The following is a 19021-nucleotide window of genomic DNA, read 5'->3' on the forward strand; positions in this document are numbered from 1 at the left end:
CTCAATTCTAATGTGATGTTAAGTAGACGTGTTGTTATTGCGTAGGAAAAGAAACCTTTCAAGTTCTAATGAAAGCAAAACGTTTGTTTTATTTATTGGTTTCGTATTTTTTTTTTTTTTTTTTTGTAAAAGACTTCGTAAATGACTACAATTGTAAATATTTAAGTGAAACAAGATTAGTTGAGGTCCTTTGTAGAACTCGGCCACAAAAAAATGTGGGTTGTAGTAAAATAAACTAATAAAAAAAAAACAGTTATTACTTTCTCAGAAGGATAAACTCCAGTCATGTAATTAAGTATGTGCAGGAAAAGATCGTTTCTTCCGCAACTTGGTAAAAGTACTTGGTAAAAGTACTTGGTAAAAGTACTTGGTAAAAGTACTTGGTAAAAATCATTTTACGTTACACTGTTTGAAAGATTGAAGGTTTAATCCTCGATGCGATGGATACTTAAAATACAATTCTAGAATTATTTAAGACCGCTGTCTAGACATGGCTGATGGAACGAGAACACGCTACTCCTGTGGGTTCCGTTCGGAGTTCCATGCAGGTTCTGAGTTCAATAGAAAGATTCCCGAGTTTAACAAGATATGCTTGAGGAAGGTTGGGGGTAACATCGATTAAAATGTGAAAATAACACTCAAGATGAGAACAATAGTTCGAATAATCAGAATAATACGAGATCAATTCACATACATGTCCTTCACATTGGCGTTCATGCATTTTGTACAACTTATGTCTAAACTTTACTCCTACACCTAGACAGGACTCACAAAATTAGATCAAGGACATGCGTGTGTGCATCGCGCGTGATTAGCGGAGCTAATTGATCGTTTGTTTATTAAACAAAAGAGTCATCAGGTTGTAGATTGGCTAGAGAAGATAACTGGGATCACACTATTCACAGTTAAATCTGTCAAATAAGAAAATTATCTTTAAAACAACCTAGACTTAGGAAAACACTGAACAATAATAATAATAATAATAATGATAATAATAATAATAATAATAATAATAATAATAATAATAATAATAATAATATAATAATCGCACCAAAAATGACTAACACACGTAGACGCGATTTTTTTTTTTTTTTTTTTTTTTTTTTCGTGGCGTTTATAGACGTTGCAGCTTGCTGAGGCGGTAAAATGTCTGGTGCTGTGATTTTGAGAGGGTTAAATAGTGATATTTTCAGCATATATTCAATAAATATATTTGGCAAAATAAGCTGAGAATATCTATGTAATACATCGAATTTAACGTCTTTAGCGATTTTCAAAAGTACACAAGGTAACAGAAGTGAAGTTAGAAACAGATTCATGCAATCGCTCAACTTCTTTTTACTACATAAAAATGAATACAAGATATATTTTTTATAACTTTTGAAATCATTGCTATATATCGAATAATAATCAATAGAGAATTGGCTCTATGATAATAAATAAGAAATCTGCATGAATTTAAATATAATATTTATTCGCATTTTACGACCGGGCAACGCCGGGCAACCTTATATATATATATATATATATATATATATATATATATATATATATATATATATATATATATACTAGCAAAAGTGTCCGTCGTTTACTGGGTTCAAAAACAGCCTACAGAAAATGAACTCTGATTTATAAAAGTATGATAGGTTATGAAAAGGAAGGGTTGTAAAGAGATAGCTTCGAATTTGGGGGTATCAAAACCAAAGCAAAATATGATGAAATTAAAAATAAAATAGATAAACCCCATAATTTATTATACCATACCTTTTCACACTGAAACACTTATCACAATATTCTGTGGATCTATATTAAAAAACCTTGTTAAACTTTGTGACATATTTCCATGCTATGGAGGTCAGGCGCGAATGAACACTCCATAATTTTATTATACCATATTTCTTCAAACTGAAATATAATTATCAAAGTATACTTACGCAGATAGATATGAAAAGTCTTTATTAAAATCTGTGTCTATTTCCATTCTATGTAGGCCAGGCGCGAACGCAGACCCCACAATTTTATTATACCATCCATATTTAAGTTAAAACATACTTATCAAAGTATTATTATGTACATCTATATCAAAAACACTTGTAAACGTTTTTTTTTTAATTTTAAATTTTTTATTTCCATACCTTGTGGACCAGCGCGTACGCAGACCCCACAATTTTAATGAATCATCATTATGCAAGATCAAACATACCCATTCCTGTGTTTCGATCATTCTCATTATATGTGATCAGTTTTCTATAATAGTCAACAATATAGGAGCCTATTCTTGACCAGACACACAGACGGTATTTATTTGCTCCCCCACTGAGCAAATTAGGCAGAAGGCCGATTTTTAATGTGAGGAGTGAAGGGGAAATGGGGACCAACTCCCCGAGGAGTAGGGGAGCTGGATAGTGACAATTGGTATGAAGGGTTGCCCCTACATTGACCAAGGTCTTATATGTTGGGTTCCCCCACATATGGTCTTTGCTGCAGTATCTGCCGGAACTTTGATCTTGGCCCGAAGGCCACGGAGGTGGCCTAGTCGTGACCAAGCACACACACAGACGGTCAGCTTATATATTATTCTCGCACGACAGGTAATAAGTGTGTGCCCAGTTTCCAATTCCCTAAATTGTCACTTAATCAGCACTCTCTTTCTCTTCTTTCGGAATGCTTTCGGTAGTACTTGGCTTCGTATTATTTATAAATGAGTTAAAAGAGGTCGACAGTGTGTATTTAATTTAAACAGAAAAGGAGTTTGAAACAAAAATTAAAGTGAAAAGAGGCATGCCTTTTAGTTTTTGAAAAAAAAAATCCTCTAAAAATGTACAAGTAACAAAAAAGAAAAATATTGGCCAATGCTTAGTATGTACATAATGTCTATCTATAAAAATACATCTATTTTAGCAATCACCGTCCAAACATTTTACTATGACACGTGAATCAACTTACCTACGCCTACTTCTCTTTTGTTATTTAACAACCTCAGTATGTTTTTACAAATAAACGTCAACACACACTTTACCCACTTTTCTTCGTAATAATTGTTGATCAATGCCTTGACTAAATAAACTTATATTTACTGATTTCACTTCTTATTTCGGATAATAGATATGAAGTGATCTTGATTGAACGTAATTGCATTTATTCATTTCTTCAACCCATTATCTAAAATTGCTTATCTCCGTGTTTTTCATTTTACCAAAAATGTATGCTTTTCTTTTGAGTCCGATAACATTCAAATGTTTTGTTATAAAAAAAGGCGTCGTCATTAAGAGTTTGGTTATTGGTGTCCATTTCAAATATGTACTCCTTTCCTTTCGCGATACGAAAAAATAAAAATAATCAATGATCTCAATCTTTCATTCAAGAGGTCATCAATTTAATTATTTTAATTTCTGATCGACAACATAAAAGATTGTAAAACAAATACAGTTAGAAAATTATTTAAATATATATATATATATATATATATATATATATATATATATAATTATTTAAATATATATATATGTATATATATTTAAATAATTTTATATATATATATATATATATATATATATATATATATATATATATATACATAAAATATATTCAAAGATGGCGTAACTAAAAGAAAACACAATTGCAACTTCACTTGCAATTTTCAGATTTTGTAACCATGCCTATTATCATTTTATTTTCTTATATAATTGATTAGTTCCTTTTTTTCTGGTGAGTAAGAATGGAATAAATTTAAAAATTGACATAATACTTATATGAATGGTTCTGCGCTACGAAACAAGTGCTGTCAAGAATTGAACATTTCAACATGCTTAAAAAAATAAATAAACGGTAAGATGAACAACATCTTGAAATTTGGAATCTAGACTTTTGTCATTTTTTGTATATGCTCTGTCGTTACATCGAGCTTCGTAACTTAAAGGATTGGTAAAAATAAAAGGTGAAATATAATTGAATAAGCATATTTTCCCATAAGCATACGGGGCAGCATTTTTTTCTTCGATACAAGCTTGATTAACTATAAGTGTAAGTTTCTAGTTTTCCTCTTTTTTATCCAAATTTTCTCATATTCACAGGGAGCTGGGGGGGGTTCTACATGAATAACCCCCTATATTTAGCTTCTAACCTTGTGCCTGACTTTATGATGAAGTTAAAAACGTTTCATGCAGGTGTTTTGTGGGTTTGGGAAGGTAAGAGCATGTCGGTTGGGTTTGAATGGCAGGTGTTATGAAACTTTACCGATGTCAGAATAATTCAAGAAAGGTCAGACTTACACGCGGATATCTGAAGTTGGAAAAAATAAAATATTGCGTAAAACGCATCTCTCTCTCTCTCTCTCTCTCTCTCTCTCTCTCTCTCTCTCTCTCTCTCTCTCTCTCTCTCTCACACACACACACACTCTGGCTCTCTCTCTCGCTCGCTCGCTCGCTCGCTCGCTCTTACACACACACACACACATTTTTTTCTGTTTCTCTCATTCACTCCCTTTTTCTCTCTTTCAATGAAGAAAGATATAATTGAAATATAATTTCATTATTGTAAAAACAGTTGAAGCTTGCACCCCATACGCGGAACATAGTAGTTGAGTGTGCACAAAATGGGTCGACTAAGTATGCTTCCTACTTGTTAACTGTTAAATAAATTATATATATTTTTATAAAAATGCATTTGTTAGCTATTGTTGTACAAGTGTTCGATTTCAGCCTGCGATTCCTCCCATGCATGCGGCGACAGAAAGGTGCCTGTAACGACGCCATGAACACACAGCAAGCGACCCATGCCAGACAGTTATAACTGACGACATATCGACCCGTTCTTGTTGATGTTTCCAACATGTGGCTATTGTTAGATATCGTTTATTCCCCAGGGAGCTGGTTGTGTTCCCAAGACGTTCCTAAACCAAGTAACCCTCCCGGGGAAGCGATAGTACCATAACACGACATTGGATCGTTGGCCTACCAACTGGATCAAAAAAGAACAAACAGGAACTTTCACTTTTGTTTAATTAAATACACACACACACAAACACACACACACACACACACACATATATTGCAATTAGGAAGGGAAGACTTTTATGATTCATGATTAAAAGTAAATTTGTATATATATATATATATATATATATATTCCTTTAATCTTCTCTCCAAAAAGGGGGAAAAACCTTGTCACCTTCAGAATTAATGGTACTTGATCATGGGTTAGATTTTTGTATTCCTTTGCCCGGTGTTAAACGAGAAGAGGTATTTTCGGAATTTGAAATCCTCAATGCCCACGCGGAGAGACTTGCACCAGTCTATGAAACCAAAACAAGGGATCTCAAGGCAAAATTGAATGACCTTGCTCACAGTTACGCCAGTACACCAGTATCGCATTCTGAGTTTAAATGGCGCAAAGAGCATTTTACAGTTATTAAAACCTTACGACAAGACCCATCATTAGTTATTACTAGACCAGATAAAGGGTCAGGGGTGGTTATATGAAATCATCATGAATACGTTGACAAAATGTCAGTAATGCTAGATGACAAAGACAAATTTGAAAAATTGGGCCCTGTCGCAACTCATGATTCAACCGCTTCCTTGGAAACCAAATTTCAAAAGAAACTGGTCAAGTGAGTCAAAAAGGGTGTACTTCTGACGAACGTATCTAGTGAGATAAGACCCTCTGGATCTATCCGCCCAAGGCTATATGGTCTCCCTAAAACCCATAAAGCTGATATCCCATTAAGGCCCATTCTCTCCATGGTAGGGTCATCGCAACACAAGGTCTCAAAATGGATCTGACATTTTACAACCTGTTTTACAACATTATAGTAAATATTGTCTTAAAGATTCATTTTATTTTGATGATTTTATAAAACGTCTAAGATTGTTAATAGATTTATGTGCTCTTATGACATTAGCAATTATTTTACTTGTGTCTCTGTTTTGGAAACTATAGATATCTATGCAGATTTTTTTATATCGGGGCCGGATATCACCTCCTCCTATTCTTGAAAATATCTTTATTGAACTTATGAAATTTGCCATGACATCTGTGGAATTTAGTTTCAACAATATTATGTATCGGCAAAAAGATGGCGTTGCCATGGGGCCAGTACTTGGACCGACCATGGCGAATATTTTTGTGAGGTTCTTTGAAGAGCGCTTACTATCTGGACCTATAAAACCATTATATAAATATATATATATATAAATATATATATATTTATAAATCTATATATATATATATATATATAAATATATAAATATATATATATTTATATATATATATAAATATATAAATATATATATATTTATATATATAAATATATATATAAATATATATAAATATATATATATAAATATATATATATTTATATATATATAAATATATATAAATATATATATAAATATATAAATATACATATAAATATATATAAATATATATATAAATATATATAAATATATATATATATAATATATATATATAAATATATATATAAATATATATAAATATATATATGTATAAATATATATATATATTTAAATATATATATATTTATTTATATTTTGTGTACAGAAAGTTGTTAGATGAGATAAATCATTGGTACCGTCGGTTTCAATCCCGATAATTAGGACCGTTTTAGATATCCATATCAAGCTCTCATCAGGTACCAAGGACTTATCTCATCTGACAACTTTTTGTACACAAAATACAAAATATAAATAATATCTTATTTTTCGGATTTTCCTTTTAAGTGAGCTCTCTGCTGAATTTATTTTTCCAAAAAACCTAATCATATACATATATACATATATATATATATATATATATATATATATATAAGTATATATATTTTTTATAATATAGCCAAAACCGTTGCAAATAATAAGTTCAATGAACTTTATTTAGGCCTTTAGATCATATATACTGAATATATCAAATAAAAACATTTAGTCCAATCTTCGAATTTTGCTAAAATCAATTCAAAATGGCGGTGTAAAATCTTCTCCGATTAGATGGGATATTAATTTGAAAAGGGGGTATTTCCTATGCATATCACCTTTTAGTAAGTTTTTTTTATTTCCGTTCTCCTTTTTTATTCATTTATTAGTGCCAATTTGTAATGATATTTGTTTGCCTCTGATGATTACTTTGATAGAATGGGCCATATTTACTATCACTACAACGAAACAGGTGTAAGACACTTATAAAAAAAAATACAGCCATTTACCTAAAAAGTAAAATGGTTTAAAAATAACAAAAATAATAACATTTATACAAAATAATCATGATTATGAACTGATTTTGTTTTTGGTTATTAGAATGCGGCCATTTTTTCTACTTAATTAAATCAATTGAATTTTAAAAGTTAAAATTTTTTTCAATTCTTTCACTTTAAAAATCTATCCAAATTTTTCTATTGGTTCACTTTTTACGGTATTTTCAGGTTCAATGTGAAATGTTATGCTATTTCCAATTAACCGAATATAATATTCTAGACAAGCATTTTGAAATGTCTATTAAAATGAAAATAATTAATTTTCTCACATAAGATTTATATATCACAAATTGAAGATAAAAGATCAATAAATAAAATAAGCTAATTTAAAACAAAAAAAAATAGCTATTTGCATATTTACCTGTAAAGTCCAAAGTTTTAAATCTTTTTTAAATTTCGTACAATTACGACAATTTTTTCTATTTCACTCGATGTTTTTTTTAGATATTTAAAAAAAATTCACGCTATAAAGAAGAAATAAAATATATTAAATCATAAACTTATGTATTTCTTTGATAGAAGAAAAAAATCGAAAATTCGTCGAGTGATTTGCGTTTAATCGGCGAAAACTAATGATTGAAATGTGATCATTTTTTACGTACGGTAACTCATATCGACCAACTTTATTGACTTCATATAACTAATTAACTACAACGTGGAGATAAGGGGAGATAAATTAAATGTTTGTTTCTTCATATAGTAACTATAGAGATTATTTTGAAATGTATTTGGTCTAATGTGTTGTTTTTACGTTTTTGAAAATAATTATTTATTTGAGGCCTCCATATTTGACAACTTGAAAACTCGTAGAAATACCGCTTTGGCTAATGGCAGATAACGAGTTGCGAAAATGCGGTTTTCTGGGACCCTTACTTTAAAAATCCTTTTATTTAAAAAAAAAATACATGGAATATAAAATATAAATATGAACAATTCTTATAAATGAAGAATGGAAGCACAAATTGCTTAGTATTTTTTATAGGTAAGTGATTTTTTGCATTTACATTTATTAGATTTGGATTAAGTTAAAATTCGTTGAATTTCGTGAAATATTTTTTAAAGAAAACCGATGAAAAACAAAATTGTATTTTTTTCGATTAAACCTTTCATTATTTTAAAATTTTGTCATTGCTCATTTTTTGGAAAAAAAATTAGGGTTTGAAATCAGTTTCATATTGGTATAAGCTTCGAAACTAAATAATCAAATGTTTATTCACTAGTTTGTAATGGCGACTTCCGACACTGCTACCGTTTCAGTTCCCAATTTCAAGCTCGCTTAAGCCTATCTACCTCGTGAGACTGAAGAGAGCTGGATATTGGGAACTAAAATGGTTCCTTAATATAAGTTTTGAAACCGACGGCACCGATTGCTATCTTATCTAAACTTCTGAAAATAGTGTATATATATATATATATATATATATATATATATATATATACATATATATATATATATATTATACATATATATATATATATTATACATATATATATTATACATATATATATATTATACATATATATATATATTATACATATATATATATATTATACATATATATATATTATACATATATATATTATACATATATATATATATATATATATATATTATACATATATATATATTATACATATATATATATATATTATACATATATATATATATTATACATATATATATATTATACATATATATATATTATACATATATATATATATTATACATATATATATATATATTATACATATATATATATTATACATATATATATATATTATACATATATATATATATTATACATATATATATATATTATACATATATATATATATTATACATATATATATATATATATATATATTATACATATATATATATTATACATATATATATATATTATACATATATATATATATTATACATATATATATATATATTATACATATATATATATATTATACATATATATATATATATTATACATATATATATATAATATATATATATATTATATATATATATATATATATATATATATATATATATATATATATATATACGCCTCACCATTATTATCTTGTATATGATTATTATTCTATTTAATACAAAATACATTGTTATGACATTTGCAACCAGGTTTTTTTTCCCGATACATCTACGTATTATTTGGCTATAAGAGCTTCTGTCCGTCTGTAGTGTATACATTTGAAAATGTAATCTCACTTGCAGATCGATTAATCATGCCTGTTGTTGTTGTTGTTGTTGTTGTTGTTGTTGTTGTTGTTGTTGTTGTTGTTTTGTTTTGTTTTTGTTGTTTTTGTGTGTTTTTTTTTGTTTTGCTGTTTTTTTTCTTCTATTTTTTTTTATTCGTTATTTTTTTTTTTTTTTTCAGGCCGTCTTTGACAGCGTCAATAAGGATAAAGATGGCTTTATCACCGTGGATGAGTGGTTGGATTCCTTAGATAGAAAATCCCTTAAGTAAGATTTTTTTAATTCATTTTTTTTTTTTATTATAACTGTAAATGAATGAGAGTTTTTTTTTTTATTATTCAAATCTTTAGTTTTTTATGCATAAACCCAACTATTTCAAACGCAAGTGATACTAAAATGGAGTTTGTAAAAATAAAATTACGTAATAAATCGGTTGTGGTTGCCATGAAAGTAGATTTATATTAGATGTTAACTCTCCCATGTGTTTTACTTGTACTGGCGTCTAGTGATTAGATCTGTAGTATAACTTTCGCACAGTCGTGGCAATATCTGGGAAACACAGTTTATAACAATCCTTAACCAATATTCGTAGGATTTGTGGAACGAAATCTAAAGATGATGTTATATATCTACACCTAGAGCCAACAGGTATAATTCAAAGTCTTTGTGCAAATAAAACCAACAAAAGAGTGCAGCTTTAACGATGTTCCTAAAATGAGTTTAATTATTAAGTAAGATTCTCAGCGTGAAGATCGCTAAACTACTACTATAGTTACTTTAGGTGAATCAAAGATAAGTAGGTCCAGCAGGCGAGCCTTGTTTTGACATTCGAAAAAATTTAGGTAAGCAACCGTGTAGCAGACACAAATGGACCCCTTTTCTTCTCGCGCGTTCGCTTCCTCTGAGTGAGTGATGAGGCGCTAGACTGTCCAATCTGAGGACTTGCGCACGAATACAAATTGACCCCTAGGGACCAGACAGCTTCCGGTCCCAGAAGAAAACTCTCTCTTACGCTACCAGCCTTCGTCGGTGCTAGACGCCTGTTCTCTTCGCTGCTCCTACTAAAGGTATTGACGACAGCCGCGGGTTGTAACTACCTCGTAAGGCAGTGGAGACCCGACTCTACTTTCTCCCTTCAGTACGCTTTGCAAATAAACCTTTCCCTTGTTAAGTTGAAGAAGTTGTTTGTCATTGTTCATAGAATTGTGTTATTTTATTTTATTAGGGAAATTCCCAAAAATGGTGACTCCGTCGTGATAACACATTTCCGAACAGACACTTCTTTCGCTTTTTAACAGGGTAAGGCGCGCATTTTAAAAACCAGCACATGGTTTCCAACCACACACATAAACAGACAACGGATTCGGGAGAGCACATTTAAAACTTTAAAAAAAAAAAAGACGTTATTTCCCTCTCTTCCTTATCGTTTTTTTCCCGTTATATATATATATATATATATATATATATATATATATATTATAAACTAAGGAGCATACAAAAAACAAAAAAAAAAAAAAAAAAGAGAAAACACCCTTTTCTTTCACAACGGCGGGCTACACATAAAAAAAAGAACGCCAACCTACAAAAAGAGGTGACACTTTCTTGGTGTACGAAAAAGAAAAAACTCAACAACAAAAAAAAAAAAAAAAAAAAAAAAAAAAAAAAAAAAAAAAAGAACTTTCACGAAGTTTTTCCGCATTAGCACTCTTCGGCCAAAAATGTAAGTACTTAAAGAGTTCATTTATCTTCAGGTTCACACACATTTATAAAAAAAAAAAAAAAAAAAAAAACCCATATTGTCCACATTTTTTTTTTGCTTCACGGCTCTTCCTGATATAATTTTGTTTTAGCTTTATTTCATGGTAATTTTGTTTCTTTCTTCTCCTCCCCCATTAGCCTGTTAAATTTTTTTTTTTTTTGTATTGTCTCTGTTTAAAGATTTTCTCCATATTTCTCCTTTCTTCTCCACGTGGTCCATATTCGGCGTCCTTTCAGATTTCGGATACATTATATATATATATTTTTTTTTTTTTTAAATATTTGGTATCTACTTTCGGTAGTGACGATGACAACGTTGCCTGCCTTCGCTGGGGACGTCCGGGTCTGGTTTGCTCAACTCGAGTCTTATTTTGCGGCGAACAACGTGTCAGAGCAAACGAAGCTGCACATTTTATTCAGTGCCTTCCCCGCGTCATTGACTCCTGCGGTCAAGGACTTAATAACGGACACCCCGTTAAACTCCACTTACGATAGCATAAAACGGGAGGTGCTACTACGGACGTCCGTGTCGGCGGAAAAGCGTTTTCAAACGCTGGTCCATGACGAGCACTTAGGTGACCGCAGGCCGACGGAACTACTCCGTAGAATGAGGGAACTGGCAGAGGACGTCCCTCCTGACAGTGCCTTAATTAAGCAGCTCTTTTTCTCAAGGCTGCCGGCGCAGGTAAAGGCCATACTTGCGCCAATGTTTGAAAAACACACCGTCGATGTAGTAGCAGCATCGGCGGACAAGGTCATGGACTTTGTGAGGGGGCCTACCACCGCGGCGATTCCACAACAACCTGCTGAGGTACCCGCAGGCACCGCAAATGTAAGACAGGATGCTACATCGGTGGCTATACTAACGGCCATCGAACGCCTCACTAGAGAGGTGAGCAAGCTCAATATGGGCAGGTCGCACTCACCCAGACGCCGCTACAAAAGCCGCTCATCTTCCCCGCACCACCGTCGCCGTGCAAACATGCCGGGACTATGTTTTTATCATAGTCGCTATGGCGCTGAAGCACGGAATTGTAAAATGCCCTGCACTTTTAACAACCAGGGAAACTAAATTGTGGAAAGACGAGCACGGCAAACTTTCCACAAAATGCAAATAACCGTGCCTATTTCGTCACTGACGTAAAATCTCAAGCACGTTGCTTGGTAGACACTGGCGCTGCTTGTAGTATATGGCCACTTAGGCTACTTAAAGAAAGGCCACCAGTGTCATTGATAACACTGCAAGCGGTGAACCATTCACCTATCCCCACGTACGGTCAAATTTCACGTTCTCTGGACTTGAATTTACGGAGAGACTTTACGTGGGTTTTCACTGTAGCAGATCTACCGTACCCCATACTAGGCGCGGATTTCTTGCATAATTTTAATTTAATGGTCGACATGCGCAGACGCCGGCTGATAGACGCTAGCACGGAACTTTCCGTCCCTGGCTCGTTATCTAATGCCCCATCTATCAGCCCGGTATTTTTCATTGCCGCTGCAAATGACCCATACCATGAGGTGCTACACTCCTACCCGGAGTTAACCAATTTAAATTTTGTGGTGAGCAAACCCACGCACACCACAAAACATCATATTGAGACCACAGGTGCTCCTGTGTTCTCACGCCCTCGTCGCCTTCCTGTGGATAAACTTAAAGCAGCGAAGGCAGAATTTAATCATATGCTACAGTTGGGAATTATACGCCCCTCGTCCAGTCCTTGGGCTTCCCCTCTGCATATGGTTCCAAAACGAGACGGAGATTGGCGTCCAACTGGGGACTATAGACGACTCAATGCCATGACGGTACCTGATCGTTACCCAATCCCGCATATTCAGGACTTTGCTTCCTCTCTGCATGGTTGTAAGACTTTCTCTAAGCTAGATCTGGTTAAGGCTTACCATCAGATCCCGGTGAATCCGGCCGACATACCCAAAACTGCGGTTACAACTCCATTTGGAGCGTTTGAATTTCTTACTATGCCTTTCGGCCTACGTAACGCTGCCAGTACTTTTCAGCGCTTTATGGATGAAGTAGTGCGTGATTTAGATTTCGTCTATAACTATATAGATGACATTCTCGTGGCTAGTGCCTCACCTGAGGAACACGTCACTCACCTCCGCCTACTTTTTGAACGGTTTCAGCAATACCAAGTGAGGATTAACCCTGGTAAATGCGTTTTCGGTGTTACGTCACTAGTTTTCCTGGGCCACATTATCAGCCCAGACGGTATATCTCCGTTGCCGGAAAAGGTGAAGGCTCTACAAGACCTTCAACCGCCCACTTCACTTCGCCAACTTAGGCACTTCCTTGGTCTGTTGAATTACTACAGACGCTTTATCCCACACTGTGCGGATCTCTTAGCTCCTCTTTCCGACCTGTTACGTAACAGGAAGAAGAAAAACGAGCAGATCTCACTTAATGAGATCCAACTTAAAGCATTTGCGGAAGTGAAAAATAAACTAGCGACGACATCTTTGCTGGCACATCCTGTACCCGATGCCCAGTTTTCACTGGTCGTTGATGCATCGGGCACAGCTGTAGGTGCAGTGCTGCAACAGCAGCACCAACAACAGTTACAACCTCTAGCATACTTTTCGCGACAGCTGAAACCGGCCGAACAACGTTACAGCACGTTTGGCCGCGAACTACTGGCAATGTACCTCGCAGTGAAACACTTCCAACATTCACTCGAGGGCCGACAATTTGTGATCTACACCGATCACCGTCCGCTTACATACGCACTGCGTGCTAAGCCGGACAAATATTCTCCCCGCGAAACACGTCATTTGGACTTTGTTTCGCAGTTTACTAGTGATATCCGACATATCGCGGGTGAGCAGAACGCAGCAGCAGACGCATTGTCTCGCCTGCCCATCAATTCTCTGTCCTCACCATCGGATATCGATTTGCAACAGATGGCCTTAGACCAGCCAAGTCTGGACACGTTGGATCCATCGTCACCTGAATTCGGGACTTGCAAATTCGCATATCTGCCCGTGCCTACTTCTGACACGCAGATCATCTGTGACACCTCAACGGATTCACCTCGACCATTCGTTCCAACGACCCACCGTAGAGTTGTTTTCGACACTCTACACAACCTGGCACACCCCGGACGCAAAGCCACAGTAAAGCTGATTACAGCTAGATTTTTCTGGCCTAACATGAGGCGTGACATCATTGCTTGGTCACGTTTCTGTGTATCCTGCCAAAAATCAAAGGTGCACGAGCATATCCGCGCACCCCTTGGAACATTCAGCACCCCAGACGCTCGGTTTAGCCATGTTCACATTGACTTGGTTGGACCATGGCCGGTCAGTCAGGGATTCACTTATCTCCTGACCTGCATAGACCGTTTCACACGGTGGCCAGAAGCCATCCCACTTAGTGACATTTCGGCTGAATCTGTAGCGCGAGCCCTTATATCAGGCTGGATATCGCGCTACGGAGTTCCCACTACAATCACCACTGATCGTGGTGCACAATTCGAATCCCACCTATTCCGGGAACTGTCCAAGATCCTCGGGATCACTCGCATTCGGACAACAAGCTATCACCCTGCTTCAAATGGGATGATAGAACGCTTCCATCGCCAATTGAAAGCTGCATTACGCGCTTACCCTGATCAACAGCGATGGAGCGAGTACATACCGGTCATCCTTCTTGGCTGTCGGGCATCAATCAAGGAGGACCTGGGATATTCCGCAGCCGAACTGGTCTATGGAGCACCTCTATCGTTGCCAGGTCAGATGCTGACCCCGATAGAGGATATATCAACTGACACAGCTCTATATGTCAACAGACTACGAGCTTATCTCAGTAAGCTACCGCCGATGCACCCTAGGGAACAGACCATTAAATCTTTGGTTCCGAAGGACATAGCGACATGGACTCACGTGTTCCTTAGAAAGGACGCAGTAAAAGCCCCCCTAACTCCACCTTACACTGGCCCTTATCGCGTGCTTTCACGCACTGATAAAACTTTTATCCTAGACATTAGTGGTAAAAAAGAGACAGTATCGGTAGATAGGGTAAAAAGAGCCTTTCTGGACACATTAACACCTGAGCCACACATTCCTCCAACATACACACAGCATAATCATACACCTGAGGTAAATGTTCCACGTGAGAACAATTATGTGACCACTACACGTAGTGGTCGACGGGTACATTGGCCGAAGAGACTTTGCAAAACAGTGTATTTCTGTTGAAAAAGAACATTTTTTCTTCTCTCCTTTTTAGAGCAGAACGTTTTCTGCAAATATTCCAATTTTTCACAGAAAAGTAAGAACATTTTTTTCTGCAAGAAAATAACCTAAAGAGACGGACATTTCTTATTGTATTTTTCTTTCTGCTATTTGTTATGCTACCTTTCTCTCTGTCGGCTTTCAGCCTAAGCAGGGGGTTATGTAGCAGACACAAATGGACCCCTTTTCTTCTCGCGCGTTCGCTTCCTCTGAGTGAGTGATGAGGCGCTAGACTGTCCAATCTGAGGACTTGCGCACGAATACAAATTGACCCCTAGGGACCAGACAGCTTCCGGTCCCAGAAGAAAACTCTCTCTTACGCTACCAGCCTTCGTCGGTGCTAGACGCCTGTTCTCTTCGCTGCTCCTACTAAAGGTATTGACGACAGCCGCGGGTTGTAACTACCTCGTAAGGCAGTGGAGACCCGACTCTACTTTCTCCCTTCAGTACGCTTTGCAAATAAACCTTTCCCTTGTTAAGTTGAAGAAGTTGTTTGTCATTGTTCATAGAATTGTGTTATTTTATTTTATTAGGGAAATTCCCAAAAACCGGTGAAGCTACCGAAAAGTAACCCTTGTGAATGAAGAAGGATATAAACAATATTTTTTTTAATTAATTTATTAATTTTACTTAAAAACAAAACGTTTTTCAATCGCCATATTATTTCCTATTTACTTGCCTACCCACGAGGGCAGAGTTAGACACAAGGTCGGTTTTTAATGTAGAGAAGCAAAGGCAAGATAAGTAAACGTAAAAAGGAAAACAGATTTTTTTAAACAGCAAGGTTTAAATGTTTGTTTGCATAAAATCAGACCTTCCGCTTGAAAAATATTTTTTCTCTTAGAAACGCTTTCGCTTCCTCATAGTTTTTCCAAAATTGGCTCATGCTTTCTGTATCCATCATTCAAAAGGTCAATAATGGTAGAAGCACCGGTGTCACATGTCACGTGACCTAACTGTTCAGATTTTTCAGAACGAGGCTCGTCTGCTGGACCTACTTATCTTTGCTTCACCTTACTTTGTGTCAGGAAAAAAAAAGAACAACTAATGTTCCTGTTGAGTGATTTGTCCACACACTCATCAACAAGCTTGCTCTCTCTCTCTCTCTCTCTCTCTCTCTCTCTCTCTCTCTCTCTCTCTCTCTCCTCCTCCTCCTCCTCCTCCTAGACGTCCCAGCATTGACGATCCTCAGCTGAAGATAACCGCTGGCCGACCTTTAACAACCCAAAAAACCCATTCATTTTCCTCACGTGGACATTGTACAACTTTGTGCCATTGGGCTAAACTCTTTCATTATTTCGTTAAAAGAGGTTTTGTTTTTCTTTTCATGCTAAACTTTCGTTTACTATATCACGCGCGCCAATGCGTTCTCTTTCAGTAGGCACCGCCAAAATTCATCACAGAATTAACCCCCCCCCATATGTACACGATGTGACTTTATTATAAGTTAATATTATCAATATTAACTTTTGTGCCATTTAAATGAAGAAGGGCAAAATAAATTAGAAACATTTTTTTTTTAATTTTTCATCGTACGAAAATAATGAAATTGCGAGACGAAAATCTTGTTCACATAATTGACGCTTTAAAATAACGTTCCCATGTAGTAGGCATTCCGAACGTGAAAACATACCCGTGTTTAATAAATCTAGCAAAAATCAATTAATGGTCAGATTTTCGTGAAGTATGCGAAACTTATCCATTTTAGAATGAAATTACATATAAAATACAGTTTCCGTAAAATATATGAGAGGAAATATTTTTTTAGTGTATGCCCCCCCATATTTTCTTTTTCGAAATTTGAACAAAATATATTTAAATCGATTGTAATTTCTATTTATTATGAAACATAAGAGTTCAAATAAGTAAAATATATATATTGTTTTTTTTTAATTTAAATACACGTATGGAACAAAAACTTACCTAAAAACTTAATTAAAAAATGACATAAATTTAATATTATTATGTTTTTTAATAGCGTTTTTTCTAATTAATATATACTATTATCAGTTAAATTGCCAAGGAAAAGAAACTTCCTAAAAATTAATTAATTTTTAAAAGATTAAAATGATTAAACTTCCTTCATTCAAAAATATTCCGTTACAACATAGATTCTTAATTAATTGTGGTTTAAACTTTTTTTTTTTTTTGTTTTTTTTTTTTTTATATTAAGTTATAGTATAAACATGACGTTTGCCAGCTATTTTATTGCCGGATTAAACCCGATTGAAAAATATTATTGCACAAATAATAAACATTTTGTAGACCACTACAATATCTAATTTGTATCTTTTTACTAAATAAAAGTATGGAAACTTGTAATTAATCAAATGTAAATGTTTAGTAAAACCGTATTTCATATTTAATATACAATGTTTATAATATTATTAATCGTTAAACTGTGTAAATCTTAAAACCTAACAAAATTTTAACAAAGATTAATTATAAATTGCGGTTTGAAGAAGATAAACAAAGGTTTTTAAAAAAATAATTAAGTCGTTTCGGCTTTTCCATACTTCGTATAGTTAACACAAGTCTGACGTCACGGGATTATGCGCAGCTTTCTTCCCAATTGTTTGGTAACCCCTATATTAAAAATATCACGGATTTTTTACCACTAAATATATATGTGTGTGTGTGTGTGTGTGTGTGTGTGTGTGTGTGTGTGTGTGTGTGTGTGTGTGTGTGTGTGTTGTCGTTGTTATTTTTTTTTTTTTTTTCTTCTAACTTTAAAATTTTGTCTTTTAGGGATTTCGGTAAAGAAGATATCGAGAAAGCTTTCAAGGGTATTGATAAGAGCGGAGACGGTCAAATCACCAGGGATGAACTTAAAGCTGTTTTGAAGAGTAAGCACTGCCAGGTGAGCGACGCCGATCTGGATGCCATGATCAGTATTGCTGACAAAAATAAAGACAACAAGATTTCCTTTGCAGAATTCAGCAATCTCTTCTTTAAGAACGTTTAAATGGATTGATTTCCATGTAAAAAAAAAAACTAAAAAAATCTAATTGTTTAATTGTTAAGAATACGATTTTTTGTAATTTTGATTTTTAAGCGACAAAACTGTAGATGAAATCTAAAAGTAAAATAAAATTATTGACCTTTGATGGACAATAGAAAAAAAATCAAAGATTTATTTTTATTTTCTTTCTTTTTCACTTAAAGAGGTAACACCGAAATTTGATGGACAATAGAAAAAAAATCAAAGATTTATTTTTATTTTCTTTCTTTTTCACTTAAAGAGGTAACACCGAAATTTGATGGACAATAGAAAAAAAATCAAAGATTTATTTTTATTTTCTTTCTTTTTCACTTAAAGAGGTAACACCGAAATTTGATGGACAATAGAAAAAAAATCAAAGATTTATTTTTATTTTCTTTCTTTTTCACTTAAAGAGGTAACACCGAAATTTGATGGACAATAGAAAAAAAATCAAAGATTTATTTTTATTTTCTTTCTTTTTCACTTAAAGAGGTAACACCGAAATTTGATGGACAATAGAAAAAAAATCAAAGATTTATTTTTATTT

At 34.0% G+C, this 19021-nt stretch overlaps 1 protein-coding gene across 3 annotated transcripts in view; it reads left to right on the forward strand.

Annotated features, from left to right (window-relative positions):
• The window catches only part of LOC145291341 (uncharacterized), a 129814-nt gene that overhangs the window by 109490 nt on the left and 1303 nt on the right, over positions 1–19021 (forward strand). For 2 of the 3 annotated variants that reach the window (XM_080137104.1, XM_080137103.1), the window contains exons 2-3: positions 9664–9749; positions 18240–19021. The exon at positions 18240–19021 is cut by the window's right edge. In XM_080137104.1, the coding sequence (XP_079993230.1) occupies positions 9664–9749; positions 18240–18456 (303 nt within the window). In that variant the 3' untranslated portion in view covers positions 18457–19021. The remainder of the gene's footprint in view (positions 1–9663; positions 9750–18239) is intronic. The other variant, XM_080137102.1, reaches the window with a different exon arrangement.

This window comes from Euprymna scolopes, chromosome 12 (assembly GCF_053919585.1).
Source record: "Euprymna scolopes isolate OS-2025 chromosome 12, ASM5391958v1, whole genome shotgun sequence".
In the NCBI taxonomy this organism is placed as follows: Eukaryota; Metazoa; Mollusca; class Cephalopoda; order Sepiida; family Sepiolidae; genus Euprymna; species Euprymna scolopes.